This window comes from Cherax quadricarinatus, chromosome 23 (genome assembly GCF_038502225.1).
Source record: "Cherax quadricarinatus isolate ZL_2023a chromosome 23, ASM3850222v1, whole genome shotgun sequence".
In the NCBI taxonomy this organism is placed as follows: Eukaryota; Metazoa; Arthropoda; class Malacostraca; order Decapoda; family Parastacidae; genus Cherax; species Cherax quadricarinatus.
The window spans coordinates 40,408,379-40,421,690 of NC_091314.1; the positions used below are offsets into that span (position 1 = coordinate 40,408,379).

The window sequence follows — 13,312 nt, forward strand, 5'->3', positions numbered from 1 at the left end:
TTCAGGAAAAGGGGAGTCAGGGGGTGGCGGGGGTCAAATGGGCACCTGTAAGCGGGGGTCCGGGAAAACATCCTAGGACCACTGTTTCGGATTTAGACAGAAATGATCAAGAGATATGTGAGGAGCTCAACATGAGATTTAAGGAAGTATTTACAGTAGAGACAGGAAGGACTCTGGGGGGACAGACCAGATGGGGACACCAGCAAGGAATACACCAACAAGTGTTGGACGACATACATACAGATGAGGAGGAGGTGAAGAAACTGCTAAGGGACATCGATACCTCAAAGGCAGTGGGAACAGACAACATCTCCCCGTGGGTCCTTAGAGAGGGAGCAGATATGTTGTGCGTGCCACTTACCACAATCTTCAACACGTCCCTGGAAACTGGGCAACTACCTGAGGTATGGAAGACGGCAAATGTAGTTCCCATTTTTAAAAAAGGAGACAGAAAAGAGGCACTAAACTGTAGACCTGTGTCATTGACGTGTATAGTATGCAAAATTATGGAGAAGATTATCAGGAGGAGAGTGGTGGAGCACCTGGAACGGAACAAGAGTATAAATGCCAACCAGCACGGATTCACGGAAGGCAAATCCTGTGTCACAAACCTTCTGGAGTTTTATGATAAAATAACAGAAGTAAGACACGAGAGATAGGGGTGGGTTGATTGCATCTTCTTGGACTGCAAGAAGGCCTTTGACACAGTTCCTCACAAGAGATTAGTGCAGAAGCTAGAGCATCAGGCACATATAACAGGAAGGGCACTGCAATGGATCAGAGAATACCTGACAGGGAGGCAACAAGAAGTCATGGTACGTAATGATGTATCACAGTGGGCACCTGTGACGAGCGGGGTCCCACAGGGGTCGGTCCTAGGACCAGTGCTATTTTTGGTATATGTGAACGACATGATGGAAGGGTTAGACTCAGAAGTGTCCCTGTTTGCAGATGATGTGAAGTTAATGAGGAGAATTAAATCTGATGAGGACCAGGCAGGACTTCAAAGAGACCTGGACAGACTGGACACCTGGTCCAGCAAATGGCTTCTCGAATTTAATCCTGCCAAATGCAAAGTCTTGAAGATAGGGGAAGGGCACAGAAGACCACAGACAGAGTATAGGCTAGGTGGCCAAAGACTGCAAACCTCACTCAAGGAGAAAGATCTTGGGGTGAGTATAACACCAAGCATGTCTCCGGAAGCACACATCAATCAGATAACTGCTGCAGCCTATGGGCGCCTGGCAGACCTGAGAACAGCATTCCGATACCTTAGTAAGGAATCATTCAAGACACTGTACACCGTGTATGTCAGGCCCATACTGGAGTATGCAGCACCTGTTTGGAACCCGCACTTGATAAAGCACGTCAAGAAACTAGAGAAAGTACAAAGGTTTGCCACAAGGTTAGTTCCAGAGCTAAGGGGAATGTCCTATGAAGAAAGATTAAGGGAAATCGGCCTGACGACACTGGAGGACAGGAGGGTCAGGGGAGACATGATAACGACATATAAAATACTGCGTGGAATAGACAAGGTGGACAAAGACAGGATGTTCCAGGGAGGGGACACAGAAACAAGAGGCCACAATTGGAAGTTGAAGACACAAATGAGTCAGAGAGATATTAGGAAGTATTTCTTCAGTCATAGAGTTGTAAGGCAGTGGAATAGCCTAGAAAATGACGTAGTGGAGGCAGGAACCATACACAGTTTTAAGACGAGGTTTGATAAAGCTCATGGAGCGGGGAGAGAGAGGGCCCAGTAGCAACCGGTGAAGAGGCGGGGCCAGGAGCTAAGACTCGACCCCTGCAACCACAAATAGGTGAGTACAGACACACACACACACACAGACACACACACACAGACACACACACACAGACACACACACACAGACACACACACACACAGACACACACACACACAGACACACACACACACACACACACACACACACAGACACACACACACACAGACACACACACACACAGACACTCACACACAGACACACAGACACACACAGACACACACAGACACACACAGACACACACAGACACACACAGACACACACACACAGACACACACACACAGACACACACACACAGACACACACACACACACACACACACACACACACACACACACACACACACACACACACACACACACACACACACACACACACACACACACACACACACACACGCGGACACACACACAGACACACACACACTTTGCGACAAGGTTAATTCTAGAGCTAAGGGGAATCGGCCTGATGACACTGGAGGACAGGAGGGTCAGGGGATGCATGATAACGACGTATAAAATACTACGCGGAATAGACAAAGACAGAATGTTCCAGGGAGGGGACACAGAAACAAGAGGTCACAATTGGAAGTTGAAGACACAAATGAGTCAGAGAGATATTAGGAAGTATTTCTTCAGTCATAGAGTTGTCAGGCAGTGGAATAGCCTAGAAAATGACGTAGTGGAGGCAGGAACCATACATAGTTTTAAGACAAGGTTTGATAAAGCTCATGGAATAGGGAGAGAAAGGGCCCAGTAGCAACCGGTGAAGAGGCAGGGCTAGGAGCTAAGACTCGACCCCTGCAACCACAAATAGGTGAGTACAAATAAGTGAGTATGTACACACACACACACACACACACACACACACACACACACACAAGGGTAGACACTTATAGAAACTTTAGACCGTAGTATCAATTTCCGTATTTTATAAGTAGAATTGATAAGTGTTAGAATTGCTATTGGTACGTTTTTTCAGAATAACTGGTATTTATTAGCAGTATCTCCCCCTTGTACCTCCCCCAAACACACGAACACACACATATGCACACATACACACACACACACACACACACACACACACACACACACACACACACACACACACACACACACACACACACACACACACACACACACACACACACACACACACACACCCTTGAAACTGGGCAACTACCTGAGATATGGAAGACGGCAAATGTAGTCCCCATATTTAAGAAAGGAGGCAGAAACGAGGCACTAAACTACAGACCTGTGTCTCTGACATGTATAGTATGCAAAGTCATGGAGAATATTATCAGGAGGAGAGTGGTGGAACACCTGGAACAGAACAAGGTTATAAATGAAAACCAGCGTGGATTCATGGAAGGCAAATCCTGTGTCACAAACCTTCTGGAGTTTTATAAGGTAACAGAAGTAAGACACGAGAGAGAGAGGGGTGGGTTGATTGCATTTTCCTGGACTGCAGGAAGGCCTTTGATACAGTTTCTCACAAGAGATTAGTGCAGAAGCTGGAGGATCAGGCGCATATAACAGGGAGGGCACTGCAATGGATCAGGGAATACCTGACAGGGAGGCAACGAGGAGTCATGGTACGTGAAGAGGTATCACAGTGAGCGCCTGTGACGAGCGAGGTCCCACAGGGGTCAGTTCAAGGACCAGTACTATTTTTGATATATGCGAACGACATGATGGAAGGAATAGACTCTGAAGTGTCCCTATTCACAGATGATGTGAAGCTGATGAGAAGAATTAAATCGGATGAGGATGAGGGAGGACTGCAAAGAGACCTGAACAGGGTGGACAAGTGGTCCAGAAACTGGCTTCTCGAATTCAACCCTGCCAAATGCAAAGTCACGAAGTTTGGGGAGGGGCAAAGAAGACCGCAGACAGAGTATAGGCTAGGTGGACAAAGGCTACAGACCTCACTCGGGGAGAAAGATCTTGGGGTGATCATAACACCGAGCACGTCACTGGAGGCACACATCAACCAAATAACTGCTGCAGCATACGGGCGCCTGGCAAACCTGAGAATAGCGTTCCGATACGTTAATAAGGAATCGTTCAAGACACTGTACACAGTGTATGTTAGGCCCATACTGGAGTATGCAGCACCAGTCTGGAATGGAACCCACACCTGGTCAAGCACGTCAAGAAGTTAGAGAAAGTACAAAGGTTTGCAACAAGGCTAGTTCCAGAGCTCGGGAATGTCGTACGAGGAAAGGTTGAGGGAAATCGGACTGACGACGCTGGAGGACAGAAGGGCCAGGGGAGACATGATAATGACATACAAGATACTGTGGGGAATAGACAAGGTGGACAGAGAAACAAGGGGTCACAATTGGAAGCTGAAGACTCAGACGAGTCACAGGGACGTTAGGAAGTATTTCTTGAGTCATAGAGTCGTCAGGTAGTGGAATAGCCTAGCAAGTGAAGTAGTGGAGGCAGGAACTATACATAATTTCAAGAATAGGTATGACAAAGCTCAGGAAGCAGAGAGGGAGAGGACCTAGTAGCGATCAGTGAAGATGCGGGGCCAGGAGTTGAGTCTCGACCCCTGCAACCACAATTAGGCGAGTGTAATAAGGCGAGTACTGTCTTTGCAGAGGCGCTCAGATACGACTAGTAACTCCTCCTGTATGAATTACTAAATTTAAAGTGAGAAAATTTTGTTTTTTTTCTGTTTGGTCCACCCTGCCTCAATGGGATATTGTTGGTGCATTGATAGAAAGAAAGATGAATGAATGTGCACTACACACAATGCCATCTGTGGCCACCCAGTAAACTTGTTCGGCAAAAAACTAGTTTCGTAATTTTGTTCAGACTGAAAGCGGTGCCTGACCTGTACTGAATGTTGATGAGAAGGCAATTGAACCAGATGAAATAGCACATTGGGGGCGTAAAGTAGTGTGCAGACTACCTACCATCAGTTATTCTCCATGCAAACTCTGTGGATTTTCACTTCAAGAGGATAAACTGGCAGACAAATGGAAACTGGGACACTTGTCCACTTTAAAAAAAAAAAAAAAAGGCAGTTCGAACAAGACTGAACAACAGGGTTGTCTCACCAATAATCATTGATGGAAAATTACTGATAAAAGCTGTTACAAGTATACCTACCATCCGACTTACGACCGAGTTCGGTTCCGAGAAACCGGTCGTAAATCGAAATGGTCGTAAGTCGAACTTTACTACTGAATATCAACAAAACATTTTTGTAATGACTTTATTTTATTGTTTTATTTTGGTATTTCATGTTTTACTTCACTTTTTATGCTGTTAGTACTGTATTTTATACTGTAAGGTTTAGGATAAACACTGTGCACAACACAAATACAGTGGACCCCCGGTTAACGAACTTTTTTCATTCCAGTAGTATGTTCAGGTGCCAGTACTGACCGAATTTTTTCCCATAAGGAATATTGTGAAGTAGATTAGTCCATTTCAGACCCCCAAACATACACGTACAAACGCACTTACATAAATACACTTACATAATTGGTCGCATTTGGAGGTGATCGTTAAGCGGGGGTCCACTGTAGTTGTTTATTTCCCAGAAATTTGGCATAAAAAACACGGTCGTAAGTCGAGTGGTCGTAAGTCGAGCAGGTCGTAAGTCGGATGGTAGGTGTATATGTGATCCTGTTAGATCAGAGTGGAAACAAGTGGTTTTTGGGAATTGATGACTTGTTGGAGTATCAGCAAAAGAATAATAGGAAGAGATGTAGGTAGTGGTTAGCAGGATTTGAGCTCTGGAGGTGGGAGGTGCAGTGCTTACACTTTGTGGGGTTACTTGAATTTAAGCTGGCATGACAGCTGTTAAATAAAAATGGTGAATGTGTGTATTTTGTGTCATCCTACCTTAATTGGCAGTTACCTGTGTTGTAAAATAGAAAAATCAGAGTAGGCTTTGTGCTCAAGGATCAAACTAATGAACTGCCAAATTCTTAGACATTTCATAGCATATTTTTCAGCACCTGTCTTCTCAGCAACTTTATAAATGAATCTTAAGTCACTTGGAATCCGTTCCTAATAGGAAAGGGTTCTCATTCCTTCTATGCTCCCTGATCCTTCCTATGTAGAAAGCTCGGTTTGTTTCATTGATTCAGACCATAATTCATTATGCTTAAATTGTAATAAATATTTAGTGTTGTCCAGGAAGATTTCTTCCAACCTCACTGTTATTAGTTTACTGGCTATGACTGGTAAAACTTTATCACTGAAACTTTTAATGATAAATTCAATAAAATTTGTATATGCAAAGGTATGGAAAAAAAAGGAATTCTCTCTTTAACCCTTTCAGGGTCGACAGGCCCTCTCCTAAACTTTTTCTCAGGGTCGAAATGATAGAGAATCTTTTCCCAGTCATAATGACACCAAAAGTATGAAATTTGATGGAAAACTTACGGAATTTTGCTCTTGCGAAATTAGCGGTCTCGACGATGTTTATACATCAGCGATTTCGCCCACTTTCAGCCCTATTTTCGGCCAATTCCAATGTACCAGTTGACAAAAATCATAACTATTTCACTAGAACTCCATTTTTTCTATCGAATGAGTACAAGAAACCATCCATTTACCAATTTCAACTATCTAATAAAGTGGTTAGAAATTGACAAATTTGCCAATTTCACACAAATTTCAAAAGATACCACTTTCCAAATAGGGTCCAAAATAAACAAGGCAGACATTCCTGGCACTAAAGTAACATTTTTTCTGTTCATTAGTCACATCCCCAGGCCTCTCTTACATTTCTTTTGCTTTCCACTTTGAAATTTTATTCTCACAAAAAACAGAAGAAATGGCATAAATAATATCAGCGCACTTGTGAAAGAATATTAGACTCACCATTTGACGTGTATTGGACACATGGCACGATTTGTTTACTTTTGAATTCTGGCAAAAATCGAACATTTCTACTACTTTGAGCTCAATTTCAAGGTACTTTTCATTGTGAAACCAATCAAAATCATCTCAATTTCTGTAATATGTCTTCCATTATACAAAATGAGACTAGGAAAACTAGGATGCAACCATAAATAGCATACGAAAATACACTGCAACATCGCTGTTTTAAAGCAAAAACACGGTCGGAGCTTTTTTCTCATTATGCACTATGTGCTGCTGGATTTTTTTATACTTCGCACACTGACCACATAAACCCATTCTTTCATATGTAGGCCTACCAGCTTTCTCTCACTAGATTTGAAGGCGCTAGAATTTATGCATACTAGTACGGCACCAACCCTGGCGTGCAAGCCGCACTAGTATGGCACCAACCCTGAAAGGGTTAAAATATTAGTGAAATTTTCTGGTCTGCATTTTATGATTGGGGCCTAGAATTTTTTTTTATACTGTATACTCCAGGATGTACACATTTATAGAGGGCAACTGATGTATCGGATCATTACTTAGTTGTAGCTACAGTTAGAGTAAGAGGTAGATGGGAAAAGAGGAAAATGGCAACAACAAGCAAGAGGGAGGTGAAAGTGTATAAATTAAGGGAGGAGGAAGTTCGGGTGAGATACTATAAGTAACTATTGGCAGAAAGGTGAGCTGGTACAAGTATGAGTAGGGAGGGGGTTGAAGAGGGTTGGAATAGTTTTAAAAATGCAGTATTAGAATGTGGGGCAGAAGTTTGTGGTTATAGGAGGGTGGGTGCAGGAGGAAAGAGAAGTGATTGGTGGAATGATGAAGTAAAGGGTGTGATAAAAGAGAAAAAATTAGCTTATGAGAGGTTTTTACAAAGCAAATCTGTTATAAGAAGAGTAGAGTATATGGAGAGTAAAAGAAAGGTGAAGAGAGTGGTGAGAGAGCGCAAAAGGAGAGCAGATGATAGAGTGGGAGAGGCACTGTCAAGAAATTTTAATGAAAATAAGAAAAAATTTTGGAATGAGTTAAACAAGTTAAGAAAGCCTAGAGAACGAATGGATTTGTCAGTTAAAAACAGAGTAGGGGAGTTGGTAGATGGGGAGATGGAGGTTTTGGGTAGATGGCGAGAATATTTTGAGGAACTTTTAAATGTCAATGAAAAAAGGGAAGCGGTAATTTCATGCACTGGCCAGGGAGGTGTGCCATCTTTTAGGAGTGAAGAACAGGATGTGCATGTGGGAAAGGTGCGTGAGGCATTACGTAGAATGAAAGGGGGTAAAGCAGCTGGAACTGACCAGGATCATGACAGATATGTTAAAAGCAAGGGGGGATATAGTGTTAGAGTGGTTGGTATTTTTATTTGATAAATGTATGAAAGAGGGGAAGGTACCTAGGGATTGGCAGAGAGCATGTATAGTCCCTTAATATAAAGGGAAGGGAGACAAAAGAGATTGTGAAAATTATAGAGGAATAAGTTTACTGAGTATACCAGGAAAAGTGTATGGTAGGATTATAATTGAAAGAATTAGAGGTAAGACAGAATGTAGGATTGCGGATGAGCAAGGAGGTTTTAGAGTGGGTAGGGGATGTGTAGATCAAGTGTTTACATTGGAGCATATATGTGAACAGTATTTGGATAAAGGTAGGGAAGTTTTTATTGCATTTATGGATTTAGAAAAGGCATATAATAGTGTGGATAGGGGAACAATGTGGCAGATGTTGCAAGTATATGGAATAGGTGGTAAGTTACTAAGTGCTGTAAAGAGTTTTTATGAGGATAGTGAGGCTCAGGTTAGGGTGTGTAGAAGAGAGGGAGAATACTTCCCAGTAAAAGTAGGTCTTAGACAGGGATGTGTAATGTCACCATGGTTGTTTAATATATTTATAGATGGGTTGTACTACTTCGTAGTTTGGAAGTTAGGAGGAGGTGCGGGATTGCCAAAACTGTTGTCCAGAGGGCTGAGGAAGGGTTGTTGAGGTGGTTCGGACATGTAGAGAGAATGGAGCGAAACAGAATGACTTCAAGAGTGTATCAGTCTGTAGTGGAAGGAAGGTGGGGTAGGGGTCGGCCTAGGAAAGGTTGGAGGGAGGGGGTAAAGGAAGATTTTGTGTGCGAGGGGCTTGGACTTCCAGTGGGCATGCATGAGCGTGTTTGATAGGAGTGAATGGAGACAAATGGTTTTTAATAGTTGACGTGCTGTTGGAGTGTGAGCAAAGTAACATTTACGAAGGGATTCAGGGAAACCGGCAGGCCGGACTTGAGTCCTGGAGATGGGAAGTACAGTGCCTGCACTCTGAAGGAGGGGTGTTAATGTTGCAGTTTAAAAACTGAAGTGTAAAGCACCCTTCTGGCAAGACAGTGATGGAGTGAATGATGGTGAAAGTTTTTCTTTTTTTCGGGCCACCCTGCCTTGGTGGGAATCGGCCAGTGTGTTAATAAAATAATAAAATGGGGTTGTAAAAGAAGTAAATGCTAGGGTGTTCAGGAGACGGGTGGGATTAAATTATGGGGAATTAAATACAAAATGGGAATTGACACAGTTGCTTTTTGCTGATGATGCTGTGCTTATGGGAGATTCTAAAGAAAAATTGCAAAGGTTAGTGGATGAGTTTGGGAGTGTGTGTAAAGGTAGAAAGTTGAAAGTGAACATAGAAAAGAGTAAGGTGATGAGGGTATCAAATGATTTAGATAAAGAAAAATTGAATATCAAATTGGGGAGGAGGAGTATGGAAGAAGTGAATGTTTTCAAATAGTACTTGGGAGTTAATGTGTCGGTGGATGGATTTATGAAGGATGAGGTTAATCATAGAATTGATGAGGGAAAAAAGGTGAGTGGTGCGTTGAGGTATATGTGGAGACAAAAAATGTTATCTATGGAGGCAAAAAAGGGAATGTATGAAAGTATAGTAGTACCAACACTCTTATATGGGTGTGAAGCTTGGGTTGTGAATGCAGCAGTGAGGAGGCGGTTGGAGGCAGTGGAGATGTCTTGTCTAAGGGCAATGTGTGGTGTAAATATTATGCAGAAAATTCGGAGTGTGGAAATTAGGAGAAGGTGTGGAGTTAATAAAAGTATTAGTCAGAGGGCTGAAGAGGGGTTGTTGAGGTGGTTTGATCATTTAGAGAGAATGGATCAAAGTAGAATGACATGGAGAGCGTATAAATCTGTAGGGGAAGAAGGCGGGGTAGGGGTCGTCCTTGAAAAGGTTGGAAGGAAGGGGTAAGGGAGGTTTTGTGGGCGAGGGGCTTGGACTTTCAGCAGGCGTGCATGAGCGTGTTCGATAGGAATGAATGGAGAGTGAATGGTATTTGGGACTTGACGATCTGAAAGTTAAGACACATGTGCAACATCTGGATATCTTTATTGTAGTAGACGTTTCGCCATCCAGTGGCTTTATCAATACAGATTCTAGGACATAATAGGAAGACAGTAGAACTATATACAAAAGATGAGGTAATCAGTCCCTCGGCCTTGGAGTTAGTGTTCACAGCATCGTGGTGTTCACGATGCTGTGAACACTAACTCCAAGGCCGAGGGACTGATTACCTCATCTTTTGTATATAGTTCTACTGTCTTCCTATTATGTCCTAGAATCTGTATTGATAAAGCCACTGGATGGCGAAACGTCTACTACAATAAAGATATCCAGATGTTGCACATGTGTCTTAACTTTCATATTGTCGGTATTTTATACCTTTCTTTGCACAACCTGACAATCTGTTGGAGTGTGAGCAGGGTAATATTTAGTGAAGAGATTCAGGGAAACCTGTTATTTTTATATAGCCGGACTTGAGTCCTGGAAATGGGAAGTACAGTGGACCCCCGCATAACGATCACCTCCGAAGGCGACCAATTATGTAAGTGTATTTATGTAAGTGCGTTTGTACGTGTATGTTTGGGGGTCTGAAATGGACTAATCTACTTCACAATATTCCTTATGGGAACAAATTCGGTCAGTACTGGCACCTGAACATACTTCTGGAGTGAAAAAATATCATTAACCGGGGGTCCACTGTACAATGCCTGCACTCTAAAGGAGGGGTTTGGGATATTATCGGTTTGGAGGGATGTGTTGTGTATCTTTATACTTATATGCTTCTAAACTGTTGTGTTCTGAGCACCTCTGCAAAAACAGTGGTTATGTGTGAGTGAGGTGAAAGTGTTGAATGATGATGAAAGTATTTTCTTTTTGGGGATTTTCTTTCTTTTTGGGTCACCCTGCCTCGGTGGGAGATGGCTGAATTGTTAAAAAAAAAAAAAAAAAAAAAATGTCTTCCTCATAAATTTCACAGTAGCAACATTGTAGTACCTGCATTGTAGGACTGATATGATTTAGTTAATCCCAGCATTTATTTGTACAGTATTAAGTAAACTTTTCATGAGCCAGAAGTTATTTTCCCCACAGAGGACTTCAATCGTCACATCCTTGACCCAGACCTCACAGCTGAGCAACTGGAGCAACTTCATCATGAAGCATTGGAGCTCTATCATACTTACATGGTTTCTTCTGCGGTGGACCGCATCAGCTTCCCTTCCCACATTGTGTCACACATTAGAGAGAGTAAATACACACTTTTATACATTACAATAGTAAAGTCTCACAATTATGTAAATTTTAAGTTCATAATGAACCTCCTTGTTATGTTTAATCCCACTATGTGAATTGACTTTAACTGATTTATAACTCTTTCCCCATATTAGCTTCAGTGTTACAAATATTTGAAAATTTGTTTGTAATTCCTTGCTAACTTACTATGCTTAGTCACAAACTGTTGATTTTGTATTATATTTTTATGCTTACTAAATTATAGTTTTATTTCAGTTGTACATGGGGAGGTTAAGGACATTGTTAAGCTTCGTACTACACGGCCTCTTTTCCAGGCATACGAACATGCATACAACTTGCTGGAGAGAGAATATCTTCCACTCTTCATGCACAGCCATGCGGTGAGACATCTACTAACCACTAATGCACCTTTCTTCCTCAACTAGTAGCTCATACTTTCCTTATCACAGTACAGACAACAGTAAAACTTTGTAATGGTTATAATTCTTTCTTTCTTTCAACAAACCGGCTGTATCCCACCGAGGCAGGGTGGCCCAAAAAGAAAAACAAAAGTTCCTCTTTTCAAATTTAGTAATTTATACAGGAGAAGGGGTTACTAGCCCCTTGCTCCCGACATTTTAGTCGCCTCTTACAACACGCATGGCTTACGGAGGAAGAATTCTGTTCCACTTCCCCATGGAGATAAGAGGAAATAAACAAGAACAAGAACTAGAAAGAAAATAGCACGAAACCCAGAGGGGTGTGTATATATATGCTTTTACATGTATGTGTAGTGTGACCTAAGTGTAAGTAGAAGTAGCAAGACATACCTGAAATCTTGCATGTTTATGAGACAGAAAAAAGGACACCAGCAGTCCTACCATCATGTAAAACAATTACATGTTTTCGTTTTACACTCACTTGGGAGGATGGTAGTACCTCCCTGGGCTGTTGCTGTCTACCCACCTACTACCTAGAAATGGTTATAATTTTTTTTTTTTTTTTTTTTTAAACAAGTCGGTCGTCTCCCACCGAGGCAGGGTGACCCAAAAAAAAAAAAAGAAAATCCCCAAAAAGAAAATACTTTCATCATCATTCAACACTTTCACCACACTCACACATTATCACTGCTTTTGCAGAGGTGCTCAGAATACAACAGCTTAGAAGCATATACGTATAGAGATACACAACATATCCCTCCAAACTGCCAATATCCCAAACCCCTCGTTTAAAGTGCAGGCATTGTACTTCCCATTTCCAGGACTCAAGTCCGACTATATGAAAATAACCGGTTTCCCTGAATCCCTTCACTAAATATTACCCTGCTCACACTCCAACAGATCGTCAGGTCCCAAGTATCATTCGTCTCCATTCACTCCTATCTAACAAGCTCATGCACGCTTGCTGGAAGTCCAAGCCCCTCACCCACAAAACCTCCTTTACCCCCTCTTTCCAACCCTTTCGAGGACGACCCCTACCCCTCTTTCCTTCCCCTATAGATTTATATGCTTTCCATGTCATTCTACTTTGATCCATTCTCTCTAAATGACCAAATGTAGGTAAATTTGGGGTGCCAGGGGTAAATGTAAATGGGGAGCCTTTAATTGAGCTATGTGTAGAAAGAAATTTGGTAATAAGTAACACATATTTTATGAAAAAGAGGATAAATAAATATACAAGGTATGATGTAGCACGTAATGAAAGTAGTTTATTAGATTATGTATTGGTGGATAAAAGGTTGATGGGTAGGCTCCAGGATGTACATGTTTATAGAGGGGCAACTGATATATCGGATCATTATTTAGTTGTAGCTACAGTTAGAGTAAGAAGTAGATGGGAAAAGAGGAAGGTGGCAACAACAAGTAAGAGGGAGGTGAAAGTGTATAAACTAAGGGAGGAGGAAGTTCGGGCGAGATATAAGCGACTATTGGCAGAAAGGTGGGCTAGTGCAAAGATGAGTAGTGGGGGGGTTGAAGAGGGTTGGAATAGTTTTAAAAATGCAGTATTGGAATGTGGGGCAGAAGTTTGTGGTTATAGGAGGGTGGGTGCAGGAGGAAAGAGGAGTGATTGGTGGAATGATGAAGT

The 13,312-nt window shown here is 42.2% G+C and overlaps 1 protein-coding gene across 1 annotated transcript in view; it reads left to right on the plus strand.

Annotated features, from left to right (window-relative positions):
* The window catches only part of LOC128685684 (sorting nexin-14), a 395,830-nt gene that overhangs the window by 125,682 nt on the left and 256,836 nt on the right, over nt 1–13,312 (plus strand). The window contains exons 7-8 of the mRNA XM_070088102.1: nt 11,087–11,242; nt 11,504–11,628. Of these exons, the coding sequence (XP_069944203.1) occupies nt 11,087–11,242; nt 11,504–11,628 (281 nt within the window). The remainder of the gene's footprint in view (nt 1–11,086; nt 11,243–11,503; nt 11,629–13,312) is intronic.